Source organism: Mesoplodon mirus (genome assembly GCF_964341445.2).
Source record: "Mesoplodon mirus genome assembly, chromosome: 11".
Lineage (NCBI taxonomy): Eukaryota > Metazoa > Chordata > Mammalia > Artiodactyla > Ziphiidae > Mesoplodon > Mesoplodon mirus.
In genome coordinates, this window is record NC_138987.1 from 82,342,106 (window position 1) to 82,368,223 (window position 26,118).

The 26,118-nt window shown below is 35.6% G+C and overlaps 1 protein-coding gene across 1 annotated transcript in view; it reads left to right on the plus strand.

Moving 5' to 3' along the window:
- The first annotated feature begins 1,275 nt into the window (after positions 1-1,275).
- Positions 1,276-26,118, plus strand: part of LMNTD1 (lamin tail domain containing 1) — a 54,814-nt gene continuing 29,971 nt past the window's right edge. Inside the window, exons 1-3 of the mRNA XM_082635260.1 lie at positions 1,276-1,373; positions 10,372-10,607; positions 13,320-13,518. Of these exons, the coding sequence (XP_082491386.1) occupies positions 1,285-1,373; positions 10,372-10,607; positions 13,320-13,518 (524 nt within the window). The 5' untranslated portion in view covers positions 1,276-1,284. The remainder of the gene's footprint in view (positions 1,374-10,371; positions 10,608-13,319; positions 13,519-26,118) is intronic.

Consider the following 26,118-nt stretch of genomic DNA (forward strand, 5'->3'; position numbering starts at 1 on the left):
CATTTCTTTTTATGGCTGAGTAATATTCCATTGTATATATTTACCACATCTTTATCCATTCTTCTGTCGATGGACACTTAGGTTGCTTCCATGTCCTGGCTATTGTAAATAGAGCTGCAATGAACATTGTGGTACATGACTCTTTTTGAATTATGGTTTTCTCAGGATATATGCCCAGTAGTGGGATTGCTGTGTCATATGGTAGTTCTATTTTTAATTTTTTGGAAGCCATTGTCTAATCTAAATTGGAAGATACTTTATCATTATTCCTTGAAGTGGGAATTATTTGTTCATAGTAACTTGCTGGTTCCTGGTACACAGTAGATGCTTATTTAAATATTTATTGAATGAACTTACTCACCCAGTAATCATCATCATTCTATATCTTATTACTGTGTATAATCATTTACTTTCATATGGGTTAATTTTATCCCCATGCCATTATTATCATGACACATTGTGTGGATCTTTTACTCAAGATAGAATCTGAATTAAATGATTTCTTCTAAATCATATTGCTTGTGTAACTAGAAGAATTTAGAACTCCTGGCTTTGATTTCACTGTTTCTACCAATAGGTTTCTTTTCGCCTTAAAATACACAAGTTTTCTGTTCCTGCTGCCTAGATGTTGCCATGTGCTCAAAGAGCATCTGTCAAAACAAAACAAACAAAAAGACAAAAAACAGTGATTAACTCCCCCAATATTTGCATACTAGCCTTAATCCTAAGAAATCCAAAATAGGATATCAAACATTTTGATGGCAAAGTTTGTCTGGTAGGATAAACAGCTCTCTTAAAAACAAGTTACTGGTATTTGATGTCTGCAAACTGCAAAGCAGGTGCAGCATTAACATAGTAATTGTTCAGAGACTGGAACTTTGTAACTATGGAGACATTACTTCACAGTGTTCTAACAGGCAGTGTTGGCCAGATGTGAAAGTTGTCATCATAAAGGTAGCTTTGCTGGCTTACTGCGCTGCCTCTTGAGTTGCTTCCAGTGAGTGCTACACCCCTTCATCTAGATTTGTTTAATATTTTTAGCCAATATCAGTATTGGCTATATCAGTATTGGCTATATCAGTGCTTACATATTCATATTAGAATCCTGGTTGTGGCCCCAGCTTGGTTAAGAAATCATGAAGTCTGGCAGGTACTTTAAGGTAGTTAGATTAACAAGTGAGGTCACTCAAAAAAGAAAATCTGCCTTAAAGCTCAGCTCTATTCACTGACTAATGTCATGATTTGTTTTCCCAGAAAAGAAAAGAGACTTCTCTTCCAGCCAAGATGAAAGACACACAAGCCACTCAGGAAATTTCGGTGGTCCTGCAGAGTGAAGTCCATGAGCAGGAAGATAAAATGGAAAATCAAGCTCAGTAAGAAAGGCACAAATGAGTTTTAGAAGTTGAGGATAGAATATTTGACCTCTTTGTTTCAAAACAGCTTATGAAAAGTTAGAACTAGAACCGAGTCTACAAATCTCCTAAAATTAATTAATGATGACATACAATTTCCCCAACCACTGTTTTATAAGGTTTAGTCTTTGAGTAATGTAAAAATTCACCTAGACAGATCTCCATCCTATCAGACCTGGTTGAGATTCCAAAGCTCATATCTAGCATGTTAATTGTTTCTTTAAGGTAATTGGCAGACAGTTTCTTTAAAACTAATTTATTAACCCAGGGACAGAGAACTGCTAGAGAATTTTGGTTTGGGAAATGTCTGTGAGGATGTTAAATAAAAGCTACAACTCTCTTTTTACTACTAATGTAAATCATTCTATCAAATAAAGCATTAGCATTGGTTTTCCAATGTTTTCTAGAAAATGATCACTAATATTGAATATACACAGTTTAAGGCTAATGTTAGTTTAGATCTAGATGCCCTGTGTTTACTGATCAGTTCAAGTCTATTTTTTTAAGTGTCTTTATTAATTATCTGTTTTACACATATTAGTTTATATATGTCAATCCCAATCTCCCAATTCATCCCACCACCACCACAATCCCCCACCTCCCGCTTTCCCCCCTGGGTGTCCATGCGTTTGCTCTCTACATCTGTGTTTCTATTTCTGCCTTGCAAACCAGTTCATCTGTACGATTTTTCTAGATTCCACATATATGTGTTAATATATGATATTTGTTTTTCTCTTTCTGACTGACTTCACTCTATATGACAGTCTCTAGGTCCAACCATGTCTCTACAAATGACTGAATTTTGTTCCTTTTTATGGCTGAGTAATATTCTATTGTATATATGTACCACATCTTCTTTATCCATTCATCTGTCGATGGGCATTTAGGTTGTTTCCATGACCTAACTATTGTAAATAGTGGTGCATTGAACATTGGGGTGAATATATCTTTTTGAATTATGGTTTTCTCTGGGTATATGCCCGGTAGTGGGATTGCTGGATCGTATGGTAATTATATTTTTAATTTTCTAAGGAACTTCCATGCTGTTCTCCATAGTGGCTGTATCAGTTTACATTCCCACCAACAGTGCAAGAGGGTTCCCTTTTCTCCACACCCTCTCCAGCATTTATGGTTTGTAAATTTTCTGGTGATACCCATTCTAACCAGTGTGAGGTGATACCTCATTGTAGCTCTGATTTGCATTTCTCTAATAATTAGTGACGTTGAGCAGCTTTTCATGTGCCTATTGGCCATCTGTATGTCTTCTTTGGAGAAATGACTATTTAGGCCTTCTTTCCATTTTTTGACTGGGTTGTTTGTTTTTTTTTAATATTGGGCTCCATGAGCTGTTTATATATTTTGGAGATTAATCCTCTGTCTGTTGATACGTTTGCAAATATTTTCTCCCACTCTGAGGGTAGGCTTTTTGTCTTGTTTATAGTTTCCTTTGCTGTCCAAAAGCTTTTAAGTTTCATTAGGTCCTATTTGTTTATTTTTGTTTTTATTTCCATTACTCTAGGAGGTGGGTCAAAAAAGATCTTGCTATGATTTATGTCAAAGAGTGTTCTTCCAATGTTGTCCTCTAAGAGTTTTATAGTGTCTGATCTTACATTTAGGTCTTTAATCCATTTGGAGTTTATTTTGTGTATGGTGTTAGGGAGTGTTATATCTGTATTCTTTTACATGTAGCTGTCCAGTTTTCCCAGCACCACTTATTGAAGAGACCATCTTTTCTCCATTGTATATCCCTGCCTCTTTGTCATAGATTAGTTGACCACAGGTGTGTGGGTTTATCTCTGGGATTTCTATCCTGTTCTATTGACCTCTATTTCTGTTTTTCTGCCAGTACCATATTGTCTTGATTACTGTAGCTTTGTAGTATAGTCTGAAGTCAGGGCGACTGATACTTCCAGCTCCATTTTTTTTTTTTTTCTCAAGATTGCTTTAGCTATATGGGGTCTTTTGTGTCTAGAAGATGTTTTGTTCTAGTTCTGTAAAAAATGCCAGTGGTAATTTGATAGGAATTGCATTGAATCTGTAGATTGTTTTGGGTAGTATAGTCATTTTCACAATATTGATTCTTCCAATCCAAGAACATGGTATATCTCCATCTGTTTGTGTAATCTTTGGTTTTTTCATCAGTGTCTTATAATTTTCTGAGAACAGGTCTTTTACCGCCTTAGGTAGGTTTATTCCTAGGTATTTTATACTTTTTGTAGCAATGGTGAATGGGATTGTTTCCTTAATTTCTCTTTCTGATCTTTCATTGTTAGTGTATAGGAAGGCAAGAGATTTCTGTGCATTAATTTTGTATCCTGCAACTTTACCAAATTCATTGATTAGCTCTAGTAGTTTTCTGGTAGCATCTTTAGGAATCTCTGTATATAGTATCATGTCATCTGCAAACAGTGACAGTTTTATTTCTTCTTTTCCAGTTTGTATTCTTTTTATTTCCTTTTCCTCTCTGATTTCCATGGCTAGGACTTCCAAAACTATGTTGAATAATAGTGGCAAGAGTGGAAGTCCTTGTGTTGTTCCTGATCTTAGAGAAAATGCTTTCAGTTTTTCACCATTGAGAATGATGTTTGCTGTGGGTTTGTAATAAATGGCCTTTATTATGTTGAGGTAGGTTCCCTCTATGCAAACTTCCTGGAGAGTTTTTATCATAAATGGGTGTTGAATTTTGTCAAAAGCTTTTCCTGCATCTATTGAGATGATCCTATGGTTTTTATTCTTCAGTTTGTTAATATGGTGTATCACATTGATTCATTTGAGTATATTGAAGGATCCTTGCCTCCTTGGGATAAATCCCACTTGACCATGGTGTATGGTCCTGTTCATGTGTCATTGGACTCTGTTTGCTACTATTTTGCTCAGGATTTTTGCATCTATATTCATCAGTGATATTGGTCTGTAGTTTTCTTTTTTTTGTAGTATATTTGCCTGGTTTCAGTATCAGAGTGATGGTGGCCTTGTAGAATGAGTTTGGGAGTGTTCCTTCTTCTCCAAATTTTGGAAGAGTTTGAGAAGCATTGGTGTTAGCTCTTCTCTAAATGTCTGATAGAATTTACCTGTGAAGCCATCTGGTCCTGGACTTTGGTTTGTTGGAAGATTTTTAATCACAGTTTCAATTTCATTACTTGTGATTTGTCTGTTCATATTTTCTATTTCTTCCTGGTTCAGTCTTGGAAAGTTATACCTTTCAAAGAATTTGTCCATTTCTTCCAGGTTCTCCATTTTACTGGCATAGAGTTGCTTGTCATAGTCTCTTATGATATTTTGTATTTCGGTGGTGTCTGTTGTAACTTCTTTTTCATTCCTAATTTTATTGGTTTCAGTCCTCTCCCTCTTTTTCTTCATGAGTCTGGCTAAAGTATTATCAATTTTGTTTATCTTCTCAGAGAACCAGCTTCTAGTTTTATTGATCTTTGCTATTGTTTTCTTTGTTTCTATTTCACTTATTTCTGCTCTGATCTTTATGATTTCTTTCATTCTACTAACTTTGAGTTTTGTTTGTTCTTCTTTCTCTAGTTCCTTTAGGTGTAAGTTCAGATTGTTTATTTGAGATGCTTCTTGTTTCTTGAGGTAGGATTGTATTGCTATAAACTTCTCTCTTAGAACTGCTTTTGCTGCATCCCATAGGTTTTGGATCATTGTGTTTTCATTGTCATTTGTCTCTAGGTATTTTTTGATTTCCTCTTTGATTTCTTCAGTGATCTCTTGGTTATTTAGTAATGTATTGTTTAGCCTCCATGTGTTTGTATTTTTTACATTTTTTCCCCTGTAATTGATTTCTAATCTCATAGTGTTGTGGTCGGAAAAGATGCTTGATATGATTTCAATTTTCTTAAATTTACCAAGGCTTGATTTGTGACCCAAGATGTGATTTATACTGGAGAATGTTCCATGTGCACTTGAGAAGAAAGTGTCATCTGCTGTTTTTGGATAGAATATCCTATAACTATCAATTAAATCTATCTGGTTTATTGTGTCATTTACAGCTTGTGTTTCCTTATTAATTTTCTCTTTGGATGATCTGTCCACTGGTGTAATGAGGTGTTAAAGTCCCCCACTATTACTGTGTTACTGTCGATTTCTTCTTTTATAGCTGTTAGAGTGTGTCTTATGTATTAGGGTGCTCCTATGTTGGGTGCATATATATTTATAATTTTTATATCTACTTCTTGTATTGATCCCTTGATCATTATGTTGTGTCCTTCCTTGTCTCTTGTAACATTCTTTATTTTAAAGTCTATTTTATCTGATATGAGTATTGCTATTCCAGCTTTCTTTTGATTTCCATTTGCATGGAATATCTTTTTCCATCCCCTCACTTTCAGTCTGTATGTGTCCCTAGGTCTGAAGTGGATCTCTTGTAGACAGCATATAGATGGGTCTTGGTTTTATATCCATTCAGCAAGCCTGTGTCTTTTGGTTGGAACATTTAATCCATTCATATTTAAGGTAATTATCGATATGTATGTTCCTATTACCATTTTCTTAATTGTTTTGTTTTTGCTTTTGTAGGTCCTTTTCTTCTCCTTTGTTTCCCACTTAGAGAAGTTCCTTTGGCATTTGTTGTAGAGCTGGTTTGGTGATGCTGAATTCTCTTAGCTTTTGCTTGTCTGTAAAGCTTTTGATTTCTCCATCGAGTCTGAATTGAGATCCTCACCAGGTGTAGTAATCTTGGTTGTAAGTTCTTCCCTTTTATCACCTTAAATATATAGTGCCACTCCCCTCTGGCTTGCAGAGTTTCTGCTGAGAAATCAGCTATTAGCCTTATGGGAGTTCCCTTGTATGTTATTTGACATTTTTCCCTTGTTGCTTTTAATAATTTTTCTTTGTCTTTAATTGTTGTCAATTTGATTACTATGTGTCTCAGCATGTTTCTCCTTGGCTTTATCCTGCCTCGGACTCTCTGTGCTTCCTGGACTTTGGTGGTTATTTCTTTTCCCATGTTAGTGAAGTTTTTGACTATAATCTCTTCAAGTATTTTCTCGGCTCCTTTCTCTCTCTCTTCTGTTTCTGGGACCCCTATAATGTGAATGTTGGTGCATTTAATGTTGTCCCAGAGGTCTCTTTGGCTATCTTCATTTCTTTTCATTCTTTTTTCTTTATTCTATTCCTCAGCAGTGAATTCCATCATTCTGTCTTCCAGGTCACTTATCCGTTTTTCTGCCTCAGTTATTTTGCTATTGATTACTTCTAGTGTATTTTTTCATTTCAGTTATTGTATTGTTCATCTCTGTTTGTTCTTTAATTCTTCTAGGTGTTTGTTCTTTAATTCTTCTAGGTCTTTGTTAAACATTTCTTGCATCTTCTTGATCTTTGCCTCCATTATTTTCTGAGGTCCTGGATCTTCTTCACTATCATTATTCTGAATTGTTTTTCTGGGAGGTTGCCTATCTTCACTTCATTTAGTTGTTTTTCTGGGGTTTTATCTTGTTCCTTCATCTGGTACATAGCCCTCTGCCTTTTCATCTTGTCTGTCTTTCTGTGAATGTGGTTTTTGTTCTACAAGCTGCAGAATTGTAGTTCTTCTTGCTTTTGCTGTCTTCCCTCTGGTGGATGAGGCTATCTAAGAGGCTTGTGGAAGTTTCCTGATGGGAGGGACTGGTGGTGGGTAGAGCTGGGTGTTATTCTAGTGGGCAGAGCTCAGTAAAATGTTAATTCCCTTGTCTGCTGATGGGTGGGGCTGTTGGTTCCCTCCCTGTTGGTTGTTTGGCCTGAGGCGACCCAGCACTGGAGTCTACAGGCTCTTTAGTGGGACTAATGGCAGACTCTGGGAGGGCTCATGCCAAGGAGTACTTCCCAGAACTTCTGCTGCCAATGTCCTTGTCCCCGTGGTGAGCCACAGCCAACCCCCGCCTCTGCAGGACACCCTCCAACACTAGCAGGTTGGTCTGCTTCAGTCTCCTCTGGGGTCAATTCTCCTTTTCCCTGGTTCCTGATGTGCACACTCCTTTGTATGTGCCCTCCAAGAGTGGAGTCTCTGTTTCCCCTAGTCCTGTCCAAGTCCTGCAATCAAATCCCACTAGCCTTCAATGTCTGATTCTCTGGGAATTCCTCCTCCTATTGCCAGACCCCAAGGTTGGGAAGCCTGACTTGGTGCTCAGAACCTTCACTCCAGTGGATGGACTCCTGTGGTGTAATTGTTTTGCTGTTTGTGAGTCACCCACCCAGTAGTTATGGATTTTGATTTTATTGTGATTGCACCCCTCCTACTGTCTCATTGAGGCTTCTCCTTTGTCTTTGGATGTGGAGTATCTTTTTTGTTGAGTTCCAGTGTCTTCCTGTTGATGATTTTTCAGCAGTTAGTTATGATTCCAGTGCTCTCTCAAGAGGGCGTGAGCGCACGTCCTTCTACTCTGCCATCTTGAACCAATCTCTCTCAAGTCTATTTTTTAAATATTTGTTCTTAGAGGTCATCTGAGAAATAACTGTTGTCAGTATTACCAATGCAGCATTGAAATAACATTGAAATGCTGGAATTGAACTTTTATAACTGCCTCTGGTTTAGTGCTAATCAATTACAGAGGGAGCAAAATACCAAGTAAGGGCTTGGAAAATTCCACATGGGAAAGGGAAACCTCGCTAAGAACAAGGAAGACAATCTCTCATCTTCCAAAAGGAGTCTAATAGGTGGGTGGGTGCAGGGCTCAGACAATGGGCTACATCATGCTCATTTCTTCCTGAAATGTTTCAGCTCTTCCAACGGTGTGTGCTGCCATTAGAAATTTCTTATTCAACTACAAAAACAAGAATCCCCTGTGGCCCTAAACTGAAGTTCTTTGATCACAACATTTGCAAAGGCTTATTGGGAATCTTTTGTGGAATTAAATTTATTTGGAAGTGCTATTGTTTTACCAGTGGAAGAAAAAATTTCAGAGCTTATAAAATGAACATGCTGAAAAGATGTAGCCAGTTGTCTGTAATGAAACCCAGATGTAAGGAACTTTGAAAGAGAAAGGTCTTTTTCCTGCTTATTCTAGACAGTGTCAGGGAAAAATTATGTCATATGATCTGTCTCAGTTTAGACAGAGATGAAATATTTGTCATTTGACAATAGACCTCTGTAGTCTCCTTTTCGTTACCACCACAGTCATACTCAAGAGCATATCTTCATGGGTTAGAGATTTTTGACAAAGATGAGTGGTTGGGTAGTCGGTAGAATGGCACGTGCTCAAGCTTGATAAGTACTGGGCTAATAATAATGCAGTTTCCAAAGCCAATGCCATTTAATTATTTTTAAAAATTGTCTGAGATATCTGTGCCTTGTGAGAGGCACACTTAGAGAATTCTGATTTTTAATACAGAGCTCTCCAGATATAATATTTCTGATGAAGGAGCTGACAAATTATAGAACAAAATGATTGTGAATACCTCTTGGTAAACAAAGAGATTGAGAGTAACATCAGCAAGATGGCAGATTAGGAAGCTTCAGGCCCTTGTTCCGTTATGGAAAGATTTGGAAAAACAAAAACAAAGAACAGAAGACTGGCTAAAATAACATTATAGGAACTCTGGAAAACAAAGAGATCAAAATAGAGACAGTGCTTGGAGGCAAAACACTTAGTTCCTGACTTATAGTGGATAGACATTTGGCCCCCAGGAAGGGAGGGCTTGGGCTGGCCAAGTGTCTGGTTTTTCAGAGAGCTAAAGGGTTGGACCCCAGGACTTTGTTCACAATTCAAGCATTAAACACACACACATTCACACACACATGGATTGCTTTGAAGTTACTGAGAAGAGCCTCAATGTGACTCATAAAATGCAGTTTTCATAAGCCTTTTCATGAGCTGCTCCATGAGAATATTGTTTTACTTGTAAAATAAGTGTACTGTAGTTTAGGGATTTTGTTTAAATGCTTGCACACTATACTTTTACATTTATGAAAAAGAAAGAAAGGAAAATCTTTATTCATGTAGTAGGATTTACTTCCAAAAATAATACTCAGAAAGTAAGTCTTTCTTCTCCCTCTTTTGTGCTAGTCCCTTAGCATTCACACATATACATACACAGATACACACAAACATACACATGTGAGCTGTATTTATAGTTATTAAATTGTAAAGTGCATTTGAAAGCACACATTAACTCTAGAATCTTTATAAATACAGGAAAATTAGGTAAGCAAAAGGAGAAATTAAAGGAAAAAGTATAGTAAACCATTACATATTAAACAGAAATGATAATCATGTTTTTCATGTTAATGGAAAGGGGAAATATAATAAGTGATAAAAGTGGGATATAAATGGTTTATAGAGTCTCAATTTTGAGTGGAAAAAAATGCATTAGGGCTTCCCTGGCGGCGCAGTGGTTGAGAGTCCGCCTGCCGATGCAGAGGACACGGGTTCGTGCCCCGGTCTGGGAAGATCCCACATGCCGCGGAGCAGCTAGGCTGGTGAGCCATTGCTGCTGAGCCTGCGCGTGCAGAGTCTATGCTCCACAACGGGAGAGTTCACAACAGTGAGAGGCCTGAGTACTGCAAAAAAAAAAAAAAAAAAAAAAAAAAAATTGCATTAAAAGGCCTGGAAGGAAAAAATATTGAATCACTATGTTGTACACCTGAAATTAATATAAAATTGTAAATCAACTATATTTCAATAAAAAAATTTTAATAAAAAATAAAAAGCATGGCAGGAAATGGTAAAAATTTTTAGTTGGTGGAATATAGTAATTTTTATTTTCTTCTTTCAGCATTTACACTTTTGCAAAACTATCTGAAGTAGGAGTTTATTGATTTTTAAATAGAAGAGAGAAAAGCATGACTTGACACTAAAGTGTTTTATTTAGATTGTTAAAACTAAAAGTATAAGATGTTCTTGCACTTGTGTTAGATGCATAATATCTTTGAAAAGCAAAACCCTGAGTAATAATGATAATTAATGCTTCTTGTGCTCACAGTCTATCATTTTGACTTTCTCACTTTGTTTATTATACTAATTTTTGTACACAGAATTGAAGACACACGTGATGATCTCTCAAAGACACAGCAATCTTTAGTACATTTTTTTCCAGCGTCAACGGATTCAGATACCACTACACTGCCATGTTCATGGTCATTATCCAATGAAATACCTCTCAGTTACTATCTGTCCAGCCCTCAGGTTAGTGGAGTAACATTATCAACAATTGGACCAAGGCCTCTTAAACCTGCTCTAGTGAGCCATTCCCAATCAGAAGACAGCTTGGGTAAGCAAAACATGTACCAAGTTTTTTAGAGTACTTTTAAAGCATATAGTTCAACAGAGTCTTTATGTGCCTAGAAGCCAGAATGATGTTTTATTATTTGTCTCCAATAATACTAATTTCTTAATGTCATATGCAGAATAACTTGACTCTGCCCACCATTGATTCTAGCACTGGAGTCATATTCAAGTCACATAAACATAGGTGGCCAAGTACATCATCTCTATGATTAAAATATCTTGAGTTATCATAATGATTCATGGGTTGACCACTTAGATGCTCTAGAATTGCTAAATGATTAAAAATTGTAATGTATAGCATTAACTGCCCTTCCTCTGAATGCTATCAGAAAGATTAACAATGTCTTATGTATGTTATGCTATAGGAGACTATGGCTTAAGTAAGGAAAGACGGGTAGATAAGAGAAAGAAGAAAGATAAAGTAGGTAATAAAATGGTGGAGAGAAAAGGGAAAAAACAATAAAGAATTTGGAGAAGAGGAAAATGAAAGCAGCAGTAAAGTTTTGACAGTTGCCAACAATGCACTCAGCAGTGCTCACACTATGAGGTGTATGTCCCTCACCATGTTTAGGGAACTCTGAGGGTATGTTATCAACGTTTACTAAAAAGACCACTGCCCTTGGAAACAGAGGACCTAGGTTCAAACCACCTTTGTAGTCCCAATAACATGGGACATTAAGTAAGGTATTTAGCATCTCTGAGTCCCATTTTCCACACCTATAAAATGGGGATTAAAATATCAAGTTCACAGGGCTATCCTAAGAATTAAATGAGATATTTATGAAAATCACCTAGCACATAGTAAGTGTGCTCAATAAAATTAGTTGTGAATCCGAATGTATCTGTAAGTACCTTCTCATAGAATAGGCTAGACTTGGGGTCTGTATTACCAGTCAACTAACAAGTTTCAAAATTGTTAACACGAATACACCCATGACTACCTGATGTCTTCATTCTCCTCTACCATTCTGTGGACATTTACAGCCTTGCTCCTTCCTATCTACATTTCATTTTGTTCCTGGTATTTTCCTAAGCCTTTTCACAGTGTTATATAGGACTTTGATCTACTGCCATTATTGTCATATTCCCTGTGCTTCATTGTTTGTATGCCTAAGATACATTTTTTGAAGAAGCCTCCTAAATTCACAATGACCTTTAGCAATGACCAAAATCTATATGCTTAAAAGTGAAAATACACATTTTATATCTAAGGAGGTAATATTTCTCATCCTTTGGCACTGTATCATCATGGTATATGTTCTATATTTGAGTTGAACTGTGAAAGCTCCTAGTATTGGGGGGAGGGGTTAACAAATATACTGGTTTCACCTTGCAAGATGAGAGTTGTGCTGGGATGAAGTCTTCTTCAGTTACTGTAGGTTCTGACTCTGTAGATAGATGGCTGAGTCTACCAAGACTTACTGCATTTGGTTCATTTCATTTCTAGATGAGATAATAACTGGAACTAAAATCAATGTGTCTTCTTTCCTTTTAGAATACAAAGATTTTCATCCCTCAGGATGAGCTATTAAGGATGCTATACATTCTCTTTCCCCAAAGGAATTTAAAGATTAAGCAAATACTCACTTGAATGGGAATGAACTAATTTAATTCCAAATATTTCTTCTAAACAAAATACTCTGAGGAATCCTCTTTAGGAACTATGTGTATATTTCTTTCCATCTTTCACATTGCTTTGGCTTTGTTAAAGACACAAGAAGATAAAGCACACTCTAGGTTGTCTTAATCCTTTGATGACTTTGGATTCAGGGTCACATTGACCAAAGTCCGTGTGCTACAATAATAGCTCTCATTTATTGAGTACCTGCTAAATGCCAGATACTGTTCTAGACACTTACCTACACTATCTTCAATCCTCATATCACCTCACACAAAGTAGTATTATCCTTATTTTATTTTCAGGAAAACTGAGAATTGGAAGGTTTAAATCATTTGGCTTAGTAAGTGACAGAGCTGGAGTACAGATGTGTCTAAATCCAAGACACATTGCTCTATCTATTTCATCATGATTCCTGTCTGTAGTGTTACTCTCTCTTTGCAGATACATAATTAGATTTATCCAGCATGATTCTTTCTATGCAAAATCTTGAAACTTATTTTGTATTTGAATCTTACTACTGAGAATTTTAAGAGTAAGAAGTTACTAGAATCTGATTAAACATTACTTTATCTTTTTAATAAAGTATTTTAGTTAATTAGAGGAAATTTAAGTCTTTACCTGGCAAAATACAAACCATTGGTAGGAAAGGACTCATTTGAGACTTTAATTTATGAGTAGCAATTTGGGGAGAAAAGCTAATACAAAATAGAATAAAGTTGTACTTACATATAATGTACCAAATTTGAGACTCAAATGTTTTACCTACTCAAAAACTTATGATGCTTGTAGTACAACTTAATCAGTTAAATTGTAATTATGCTGATGATACAATTGATATTTTAAGATAACTGCAATAATTTCTAGGAATTGAGTGCCACTAAAACTAATCACTTACTGGTTATTTTATAGACTGGTTTAAAGCTTCTAACTATCCTCACTTAGTTTGACTGTGACAGTAAAATGTATAAAGAATATCATTTTGTAGAAGCAAAGAATAAAGATAGTAGCTTTGGTTTCTTTTAATCTTTTATTTACTTCTCTCTCTATTGTTTCCTTCTTTGGTTTCTTTGAAAGGACTCAACAACTTCAAAATTCCAAAGAAACACACTATGCCGGTGCTTGCTTCTCAGCCAGCTGTGACTGGGGAAGGGGAGGATTATTTCCTATCTTTGTTTGGTGATTCAAAGAAACTTGTCATGCACTCATTCCACACCAAGAAAACTTGGAAGCACTTTTCTATGATTCTTGAAGAAGTGGGCCAATCTAGATCCAGGTAAATACTCTATTTGAATTATTTAATATCTTCTATTGGGGTAGGAGTAATAAATTAGTAGGAAATAAAGTTCTAAACTGTTGTTAGATCCATGATCTCATCTAAGAGCCTAAGCAATCCATTAAAATATAACTGTTTCATATTCTGGGCAGTTAAAAGGAATCAATATAACTTTCTAGGGAACCAAACAAGGAAAGTTAATTCTTCAAAGATGCCAGAGAAAACAGCATTACATAAGTCTTACCAATAAAGTTAACTCAATTATTCAAGAAAATTTTCATTATTGGCAAATCATTGAGATGGATTTAGAATCCTTTTTTATCTGTCTTGAGTTCAAGACAGAAGGAAAAAGGTGGACTTATAACTTACTGATCCATTTTTATGGTTATTAGTATCTGTAGAAAAAAAAATTATCAGGAAGAAAGTTGATATTAGAACTAAAATAAAAGCTGACTCATCTATGCATTTACTTAACCCTGCTTTTCTTGTTGCACAAACAACAGATTAAATTGTGAATTTTTAGTAATAAACACACATTTAAAAAACATTTTATTGAAGTATAGTTGATTTGCAATGTCGTGTTAGTTTCAGGTATACTGCAAAGTGACTCAGTTATACATATATATACATTCTTTTTCATATTCTTTCCATTATGATTTATCAGGGGATACTGAATATAGTTCCCTGTGCTATACAGTACAACCTTGTTGTTTATCCATCCTATGTATACTAGTTTGCATCTGCTTACCCCAAACTCCCAATCCTTCCCTCCCCCATCCCTCCTCCCCCTTGGCAACCAAAAGTCTGTTCTCTGTTTGTGAGTTTGTTTATGTTTAATAGATATGTTCATTTGTGTCATACTTTAGATTCCACATATAAGTGATACCATATGGTATTTGTCTTTCTCTTTCTGACTTCATTAGTATGATAATCTCTCGGTCCATCCATGTTGCTGCATATGGCATTATTTCATTCTTTTTTTATGGCTGATGTATAAATAGATAGATAGATACCCCACATCTTCTATATCCATTCATCTGTCAATGGACATTTAGGTTGTTTCCATGTCTTGGCTATTGTAAATAGTGCTGCTATGAACATTGGGGTGCATGTTTCTCTTTGAATTATAGTTTTGTCTGGATATATGCCCAGGAGTGGGATTGCTGGATCATATGGTAGCTCTATTTTTAGTTTTGAAGGAACCTCTGTACTGTCTTCCATAGTGGCTGCACCAATTTACATTCCCACCAACAGTAGGAGGGTTTTATTTTCTCCACACCCTCTCTATCATTTATTATTTGTAGACTTTTTAAAGATAGCCATTCTGACAGGTGTGAGGTGATTCCCCATTGTGGTTTTGACTTGCATTTCTCTAATAATTAGCGATGTTGAGCATCTTTCCATGTGTCTTCTTTGGAAAAATGTCTGTTTAGGTCTTCGCCCATTTTTGGATGTGGTTTTTTGTTTCTTCACTATTGAGTTGTATGAGCTGCTTATACATTTTGGATATTAACCCCCTGTTGGTTGCATCATTTGCAGTTGTTTTCCCCCATTCCATAGGTTGCCTTTTCATTTTGTTGATGGTTTCCTTTGCTGTGCAAAAGCTTTTAAGTTTGGTTATGTCCCATTTGTTTACTTTTGCTTTTATTTCTTTTGCCTTGGGCGACTGGTCTAAGAAAATATTGCTACAACCTATGTTAAATTATGTTCTGCCTAGGCTCTCTTCTAGGAGTTATATGGTGTCAAGTCTTACATTTAGGTCTTTAAACAATTTTGACTTTACTTTTGCATATGGTGTGAGGAAATGTTCTAATTTCATTGATTTACATCCAGCTTTAGCTGTCCAGCTTTCCCAACACCACTTGTTGAAGAGATGGTCATTTCTCCATTGTATATTCTTATTTCCTTTGTCGTACATTAATTGATAATAGGTGTATGGGTTTATTTCTGGGCTCTCTATCTTGTTGCATTGATCCATAAGTCTGTTTTTGTGCCAATACCACAGTTTTGATTACTGCAGGTTTCTAGTACAGTCCGAAGTGTGGAAGAGTTACACTTCCAGCTTTGTTCTTTTTCCTCAGTATTGCTTTGGCAATTCTGGGGTTTTTTTGTGATTCCATATAAATTTTAGGATATTTGCTCTGGTTCTGAAAAAAATGTCACGGTATTTTGATAGAGATTGCATTAAATCTGTAAATTACTTTGGGTACTATGGCCGTTTTAACAATATTAATTCTTCCATTCCAGAAACATGAGATATCTTTCCATTTCTTTGAATCATCTTCACTTTCTTTTGTCACTGTGTTATAGTTTTCAGCATATAGGTCTTCTACCTCCTTGCTTAAGTTTATTCCTAAGTATTTTATTCTTTTTGATGAGATTTGAAACAGGATTTTTAAATTTCTCTTTCTGTTACTTTATTATTAGTGTATAAAAATGCAAGAAATTTCTGTATATTAATCTTGTATCCTGCTACCTTGCTGAATTCATCTATTAGTTCTAATAGTTTTTGTGTGGAGACTCCATATGGAGTATCATGTCATCTGCAATACTGACAGTTTTACCTTCCTCCCTTTCAATTTTTCTTGTCTGATTGCTGTGGTATTGAACATCACTTGAAGAGGTGTTTTTATGTGAGAACATCCCTGTGTAGACTTTGTGTGTCCAGTGCTTTTGGTGTGAGGACTGCTTTTGATATGGACATCTGTCATGTCTTTCCTAAAGGTGTGCTGGCCATTATCCCCTTGATAGGGGTGTGGTTGGTGTAGTGTGTAGAGCCTGTGCAGGTTGTGAGGCCGGACTTCCTCTCTGCTCCATGGCTGTTGCTGCCCTGTCAGGAGCAGGGTCTACTCCCCAGTTGTTGGAGCAGAAGCCCTGAGGATCAGGTTCAATCAGACTCTGTTGCCCTTGAGTGCATGCCCTGCCCCAAAGGAGGTGATTGCTGAAGCAATGAGGTCTGTGCAGTCACAGAGGACCTATGCACTGCTTGTGTAGGTGTCCACGGTTCTGCTCAGAAGCAGCACCAAGGTCACTTACCTTTCCTTGTTGTGTTTGTCCTAAATCTAGTGCAAAGCCGTGAGGTGAAGTGGGCTGGGGCTGGGGGTTGAGGTATTGTGGCTGCAGGAATTGAGGTGGTTCAGCTGCTGCCTGAGATCTGGGCTGCCTCTGTGGCAGTCTTCTTCCAGGACCCAGATCTAGTGCTAAGCTGCAGTATGGAGTGGGCAGAGCCCAGGGCACTCTCACTGGGAGAGCTGCTGTGTACTCCTGAGTGTGCTGACAGTGGCCACCACTGCTCCACCCAGAACACACTCCAGGCTCTCCTTGCTATCTCTGCAGAGCTAGATTGAGTCCTCTCCCAGGGACAGTCTGCCCAAGCACTTAGCTGCGGCATCAAAATACTTTCTAGTTTCCATTTTTATTTCTTCTTTGATCCTTGAGTAATAAGAAGTCTATTATTTAGCTCCCAAATATTTTACATATTTTTCCAGTTCTGATGATTTTCCAGATATCTTTTATTATTGATTTCTAATTCAGGTTCATAGTGGTCAAAGAACATAATTTATATGACTTGAGTCCTTTTAAATGTATTGAGACTTGCTTTATAGCAGATATTGTCTATCCTGGTAAATGTTCTGGTAAATATATTTATCGTTGAGTGGAGTGTTTTGTAAATATTGGTCAGGTCAAATTGATTGATAGTGTTAAGTCTATTGTCTTTTTTGTTGATTTTATGTCCTTCAATTATTGAAAAAGGGGTGTTAAAATTTCCAACTATAATTGTGGATTCATTGATTTCTTCTTGCAGTTCTATCAGTTTTAGTTTCATGTATTTTGAAGCCTTGTTTTTAGGTGTGTAAACATTTAGGATTGTTATATCTTCTTCCAATATAGAATTGATGTCTATATCATTATGAAATAAACTTCTTTATCCATGGCATTATTCTTTGCTCAGAAATCTACTATGTCTAATATCAATATAACCATTCCAGCTTTCTTTTACTGGTGTTAGCATGGTATAGCTTTTTTTAGCCTTTTACTTTTAGCCTATTTGTGTCTTTATATTTAATATTATGTTTTGTATTGATAGGTAGCATGCAGTAGGCTTGATCTTTCATCTTCTGACAATCTCTGTCTTTTAATTGGGGCATTTAAACAATTTAGATTTAAAGTAATTTTTAATATGGCTGATTAATTCTATTATCTTGTTATTCATTTTCTATTTGTCCCAACTGTTCTGTTCTCTTTTTATTCTTTTTCTGTCTTCTTTGAAATTAATCATTATTTATATTCCATTTTATCTCCATTGTTGGCTGATTAACTGTAACTCTTTTATTTTAGGGGTTCCTTCCAAGTTTATAGGATACATCTTGAACCTATTACAGACTACCCTCATGTTATATTTTACCACTTCACAAATAGTATAAGAGCCTTAGAATACTATAATTTCATTTCTCTTTTCCCAGCCATCGTGCTTCTGCTGTCACATATTTTACTTCTACATATGGTGTAAATCTCATACTCCATAGTTATTTAGGCTTAAATAATCAACTTTTAAAAGAAGTTTAAATGATAAGAAAAATATTATATATTTACCCTTATGTATTTTCACTGCTTTTTAGTTCTTTTTGTTTGTTTTGTTTATTTTTTGATCTATAAATTATATTTCCATCCATTTTAATTATGCTAGTACCTGAAAAGAACTTCCTTTAACGTTTTTTGTAGTATGAATCTGCTTATAACCATTTCTTCTTTCACTTTTTTTAGAGAGTTTTATTGAGATATCATTGACATAATTGCATATATTTAAGATGTACAACTTCATTTTTTTTGTCTTTTGGGGTTTTTTATTGAGATATAATTGACAAATAACATTGTGTAACATACAATGATGATTTGATACTCATATGTATTGTGAAATGATTACCATAATAAAATTAGTTAACACATCCTTCACATAATTACCTTTTTTTTTTTTCTGGTGAGAACATTTAAGATCCACCGTCTACTGTCTTAGCAATTTTCAAGTATATAATACCGTATTTTTAACTATAGTCACCATGCTGTTCATAAGATTCCCAGAACTTATTCATCTTATAACTGGAAGTTTTTATCCTTTGACCAATATTCCCCCATTTCCCCTACCTTCTATCCCCTGGCAAACACTGTTCTAATTTCTGTTTATATGAATTCAGCTTTTAAAAATTCCACATATAAGTGAGACCATACAGTATTTGTCTTTCTCTGTCTGATTTATTTCACTTAGCATAATGTGCTCAACATCCATCCATGTTGTCACAAATGGCAAGTCGTCCTTCATTTTATGGCTGAATAATAGTCCATTACATATATGTGTGTGTGTGTGTGTGTGTGTGTGTGTGTGTGTGTGTGTGTATACAGCTGACTCTTGAACAACACAGGTTTGAACTGCATGGGTTCACTTATAGGTGGATTTTTTTCAATTAATACTCCAGTACTACATGATCTGTGTTTGGCTGAATCTGTGGATGTGGAATCATGGATATGGAGGGCCGACTATAAAGTTATATGCTGATTTTCCACTGTGTGGGTGGTCGGCACCCCTAACCCCTGCACTGTTCAATAATCAACTGTATTTATAAAATAAATACCACATTCACTTTATCCATTCATCTGTCAATGGACACTTTGTTTCTGTATCTTGGCTATTGTGAATAATGCTGCAATGAACATGATGGTGCAGATAACTCAACAAATGGTAATTTTATTTCCTTCAAATACCTGGAAGTGGGATTGCTGGATCATATGGTAGTTTTATTTTTAATTTTTTGAAGAGCCTCCACACTGTTTTCCATAGCACTGCATCAATTTACATTCCCACCAACAGTGCACAGGGTTCCCTTTTCTCTACATCTTCACCAATACTTATTGTTGTCTCTTTGATAACAGCTATTCTTACAGGTGTGAGGTGATATCTCATTGTGGTTTTGATTTGCATTTCCCTGTGATTAGTGATGTTAAGCCCCTTTTAATGTACCTGTTGGCCATTCACATATCTTCTTTGGAAAAATGTCTATTCAGGTCCTTTCCCATTTTTTAATTGCATTATTTGATTTTTTGCTATTGAGTTGTGTGAGTTCCTTATATATTTTAGATATTAACCCCTTATCAAATATATGATTTGCAAATATTTTTTTCCCATTTTGTAGGTTGCCTTTTCATTTTGTTGATTGTTTCCTTTGCTGTGCAGGAGCTTTTTAAATTAAGGTAATCCCATTTTTTCTATATTTGCTTTTCTCACCTGTGTTTTTGGTGTGTTAGCTAAGAAATTATTGTCAAGACCAATGTCAAGAAGGTTTTCCCCTATATTTTCTTATAGGAATTTTATGATTTTGAGTCTTACCTTTAAGTCTTTAACCCACTTTGAGTTGATTTTTGTGTATGGTGTGTGATAGAGGTCCAATTTCATTTTTTGCATGTGGATATCCACTTTTCCAGCATTTATTAAAGAGACTATCCTTTCCCCATCGTGTGCTCTTGGCACTCCAGTTGAAGAGCAGTAGACCATAAATGTGTTGGTTTGTTTCTGGGTTCTCTATTCTGTTCCATTGGTCTATATGTCTTTTTTTATGCTGGTACCACACTGTTTTAGTTACTTTAGCTTTACAATATAATTTGAAGTCAGGAAGTGTCATACTTCCAGCTTTGTTCTTGCTCAAGAATGCTTTGGCTATTTGGGGTCTTTTGTAGTTTCACATAAATTTTAGGATTTTTTTTTTACAGCTTCTGTTTAAAAATGCCATTAGGATTTTGATAGGGATTGCATTGAATCTCTAAATCACTTTGACTGGTATGAACATTTTGACAACATTACTTCTTCCAATCCATGAACATGGAATGACTTTCCATTTATTTGTGTCTTTTTAAATTTCCTTCATCAGTGTTTTGTAGTTTTCAGTGTATAAATCTTTCATTTTTTGGTTAAGTTATTGCCTAAGTATTTTGTTCTTTTGTTGCTAATGTAAATGGGATCATTTTCTTAATTTCCCTTTTGGTTCATTCATTGTTAGTATACAGAAATGCCACTGATTTTTGTATGTTGATTTTTGCATCCTACAATTTACTGAATTTGTTTTGTGGTGTTCTTAGGGTTTTTTTACTTATATGAGCACATCATATGCAAACAGAGATAATTCACTTTTTCTCTTCTGATTTGACACCTTCTATTTCTTTTTCTTTCCTGATTGCTCTGGGTAGGACTTCCAGTACTAAGATGAATAGCGGTGGTGAGAATAGGCATCCTTGCCTTGTTGTGGATCTTAGAGGAAGTTTTTCCTCATTGATTGTGTTAGCTGTGGGCTTTTCATATATGTCCTTTATTGTGCTGAGGTATGTTCCTTCTTTACCTATTTTTTGAGAGTTTTTATAGTGAAAAGATGTTGAATTTTGTCAAATGCTTTTTCTGAATCTGATTAAAAAGTGTGATCATGTGGTCTTTGTCTTTCTTTCTGTTAATGGCAACTATAAACACAGGTGCCAATTTTCATCGATAATGTTAGGTAGATGCATATTGGAAGAACTGAAATGCTAAAGATAAATTTAGTAAACTTTAGAGTAGCAAAAATCTAAAGGCAGATAAGTAAAGTAGCATGGAGCTATCAAGTAGACTCCAACAACTAGAGAAATTAGAGCTTAAATAACGAAAAACTGTCATTTTTTTAAAAAAGTGATATAGCCATTTGTCTTTACAATCTCTATAAATCAAGACCATGCAAAGGCTACTGACAGAATGATTGGTACATCACTCTACACTCTCAGCCAGTCACAATTTAGAGGTTTCAAGTCATTTTCCTACTAAAGAAAAATGGGAAGGCTTACAGGGAAGAAAAAAAGATAACTACAGAAGGCTGTGTGATAGCAGATTAACAGCCCTGGCTCAGTGAATTTCCATGTATTATGTGAAGTATTTTCCTGTAACTTTTGGCCTTATATCAAAAGGAAGGCAAATGAAGTGGCTAGCCCTGATATGAACAATGGTATTTTTTTCTTTCAGACAAGCTAATTTATTCTACCTATGTGCATAAAATAAAAATTTAATGTCAATGAATAAACGTTTCACTTGAATAATGAAATGTTTTTGAAAAGCAACTGTACATATCCAATTACATATATGATAACAAAGAGATAACTGAGCTATTCTAGGGTCTTATCTGGTTAAAAGAAAAACTCAAACTACTGCTCATCTTCCCAGGCAGAAAAAGCAATTCTCAAAAACTAAAAGGAATTCAGTCAAAAAATAAAAACATCCCACAGAGAATTCAGTAACACTAGAATGAGGATGACATAGAGAAATTCTACGGCTATCAAATAAGAGTAAAAATGTTATATCTACAATTTAGTAAGAACCCTAATGGTAATGTAAAAGAAAGGAACAGGTATATACATTGCTCAAAAGTGAACCTCTCTACAAAACAGGCAACCTCATACAATGTAGTATGGGTATAAAGTGAGACCACTGAAGGCAGGTTGGTAGTGTAGATCAAGGTTTCATAGATTGGGACTTACCTGGTGGCACAGTGGTTAAGACTCCCCACTCCCAATGCAGGGGGCCCCAGTTCAATCCCTGGCCAGGGAACTAGATCCCACATGCATGCTGCAACTAAGAGTTCTCATGCCACAACTAAGGAGCCATGTGCTACAACTAAGGAGCCAGTGAGCTGCAACTAAGGAGCCCATGAACCACAACTAAGGAGCCTGCTTGCCACAACTAAGATCCAGCACAACCAAACAAATAAATACATAAAGATTTCATAGATTTTACATCTTATATTCTCACAAGTCCTCTTCTAGGAGAGGAAACTCAGAGTGATAGACTGACATTTGGAGCCACTTTCCTCCTCAAAACAGTTGTCAATTTGAAAGCAGCAGCTAAGAGGCTGAGAAGTTATTCAGAGATTTTGGCAGTCTCACAGGACTGGGTGAATAAAAATTGGCTTGATTCAGGGCCTGTCAAGAAGGAGGGTCACTGACAAACACCACAGGCTTTCAGTTGTAACCTCAAAGGTACACACAGTATTAAGGCTATCTTCAAAATAAACCAGCCTAATTGGGGCCAAAGCTTGGTGGCAAATTATTTCACACCCTGATTGGAATGAAGTGGTTTACCCCCAATGTAGATGGCTGCCAGTAGTTAAAGTAAATCCTCTCTGGGTCAAGAAAACATTATACATAACTTTAAATTACCTCTGCAATGTTTAATCTATCATACTAGGCAATAAGTCAAAAATAACAAGGCATACAAACAATAAAAGTTGACCCAAAACTAAGATTAAAAATGGACAATAAAAACAGGCCTAGGTGATCCAGATATTATGGTTTTCTGACAGGGATTTTTAAATAACCTTGACTAAAATAGTCAAGGAATTAAATGACAAGAAAAATTTTTAGCATAGAACTGGAAACTAAAAATAAAAGAATCAGTAGGAAATTCTAGGAAAAAAAACCCAGTAACAGAAATTAGTATTTCAAAAGTAGATGAGTTTAACAATATATGTCATACAACAGAAGAGAGAATTATTGAACCAGAACATTCTCAGAAAAAAACATCCAGGCTGAATTATAGAGAGCAAAGAGAATAGAAAAAAACAAACATAAGGAAAAATTAGGGCAAGATTTTTAAAAATCTAAATGCTTGTAATTGAAGTCACTAAGGAGAGGAGAGAAGGACTGAGGTAGAAGAGTATTGGTGGAAATACTGGCAGAGAATTTTCCCAAAAATGAAAGACATCAAGCCACAGGTACAAGCAACACTACCAACTCCCAGCAAGAGAAAACATAGGGGGAAAAAAACCCCCTAGGTATGAAGTAGAAAAACTTCTAAAACAGGAGAAGTAAGGAAAATCTTAGTCAGCCAGAGAAAAAGGACACTTACCTTCAAAGGAACAACAAAAAGATTGGTAGCTGGTTTATCAACATAAAAATAGAAAACAGAAAACTCTGGAATAAATCTATGGTGAGGGCATTGGGACCAAAACTGCAGGCAATATTTTTAGCACTGTGATTCTACAATTCATAAGAAGTGTATGTTATTTTTCTCTTGCTGTCATAGCAAGTTATTACCAACATAGCAACTTAATATGGATAATACCCACTTATTACCACACAGTTCTTTCAAAAATTTCTGTATATATTTAAATACTATACTATAAATCCATCATAAAAATGTAAAACAACCCTATAGAAATGGACTAAATTATATGAAAGACAATTTTCAAAAGAAAACTGGGTAGCCAATAAGTAGCTTACTCAACTGCACAATAAACAGGGAAAATCAAATTAAAATAACAATGAGATATTTTGTACCCAAGATATTAAGTATTAAGAAGTCTGAAAATTTCAAGTGTTGTGGAACAAGAAGAAGGAATAGTGCATGCATAGGCAATGGGTGAAGCATGCAAAGACATGAATTATCACAAGTCTTGTGAGAAATTCTTGTGGTTGCAATTTAAGCAAAGATAGGAAGTAGGAAAAAAAAATTAAAGAGGCTGATAGATTATGTAGAAACTTGTTTCCATTCTGTGACATTGGTGTTTTCTCTAGAAATAAATGGTCAGACTTTGAAGGACTTATCCTTGTACAAAGATTGCTCTGGAAGCAAAATGTTGAATGGTTAGGAGGGAGCAAGAACGGAGAAACCAGTTAAGACAATGTTACACTGTGACACAGAAGTGAAGAGAGCCTAATGAAGACAGCAGCAAGAGGGATGGAGAGAAGGCAATATATACAGAAGATACTAAAGAGTAATATTATACAAATACATGGAGGCTAAACAATACACTACTTAATAACGAAGTGATCACTGAAGAAATCAAAGAGGAAATTAAAAAATACCTAGAAACAAATGACAATGGAGACAAGATGACCCAAAACCTATGGGATGCAGCAAAAACAGTTCTAAGAGGGAAGTTTATAGCAATACAATCCTAACTTAAGAAGCAAGAAACATCTCGAATAAACAACCTAATCTTGCACCTAAAGCAATTAGAGAAAGAAAAACAAACAAACAAAAGAACACCAAAGTAAGCAGAAGGAAAGAAATCATAAAAATCAGATCAGAAATAAATGAAAAAGAAATGAAGGAAACGATAGCAAAGATCAATAAAACTAAAAGCTTTTTCTTTGAGAAGATAAACAAAATTGTTAAACCATTAGCCAGACTCATCAAGAAAAAAAGGGACAAGACTCAAATCAATACAATTAGAAATGAAAAAGGAGAAGTAACAACTGACACTGCAGAAATACAAAAGATCATAAGAGATTACTACAAGCAACTCTATGCCAATAAAATGGACAACCTGGAAGAAATGGAAAAATTCTTAGAAGTGCATAACCTGCCAAGACTAAATCAGTAAGAAATAGAAAATATGAACAGACCAATCACAAGCACTGAAATTGAAACTGTGATTAAAAATCTTCCAACAAACAAAAGCCCAGGATCAGATGGCTTCACAGGCGAATTCTATCAAACAGTTAGAGAAGAGCTAACACCTATCCTTCTCAAACTCTTCCAAAATACAGCAGAGGGAGGAACACTCCCAAACCCATTCTACAAGGCAACCATCACCCTGATACCAAAACCAGGCAAGGATGTCACAAAGAAAGAAAACTACAGGCCAATATCACTGATGAACATAGATGCAAAAATCCTCAAAAAAAAAATACTAGCAAACAGAATCCAACAGCACATTAAAAGGATCATACACCATGATCAAGTGGGGTTTATTCCAGGAATGCAAGGATTCCTCAATATACGCAAATCAATCAACATGATACACCATATTAACAAATTGAAGGAGAAAAATCATATGATCATCTCAATAGATGCAGAGAAAGGTTTTGACAAAATTCAACACCCATTTATGATAAAGACCGTGCAGAAAGTAGGCATAGAGGGAAGTTTCCTCAACATAATAAAGGCCATATATGAAAAACTCACAGCCAACATCGTCCTCAATGGTGAAAAACTGAAACCATTTCCACTAAGATCAGGAACAAGACAAGGTTGCCCACTCTCACCACTCTTATTCAACACAGTTTTGGAAGTTTTAGCCACAGCAATCAGAGAAGAAAAGGAAATAAAAGGAATTCAAATCGGAAAAGAAGAAGTAAAGCTGTCACTATTTGCAGATGACATGATACTATACATAGAGAATCCTAAAGATGCTACCAGAAAACTACTAGAGCTAATCAATGAATTTGGTAAAGTTGCAGGATACAAAATTAATGCACAGAAATCTCTGGCATTCCTATACACTAATGATGAAAAATCTGAAAGTGAAATCAAGAAAACTCTCCCATTTACCTTTGCAATAAAAAGAATAAAATATCTAGGAATAAACCTACCTAAGGAGAGAAAAGACCTGTGTGCAGAAAATTATAAGACACTGATGAAAAAAATTAAAGATGATACAAATAGATGGAGAGATATACCATATTCTTGGATTGGAAGAATCAACATTGTGAAAATGACTCTACTACCCAAAGCAATCTACAGATTCAATGCAATCCCTATCAAACTACTACTGGCATTTTTCACAGAACTAGAACAAAAAATTTCACAATTTG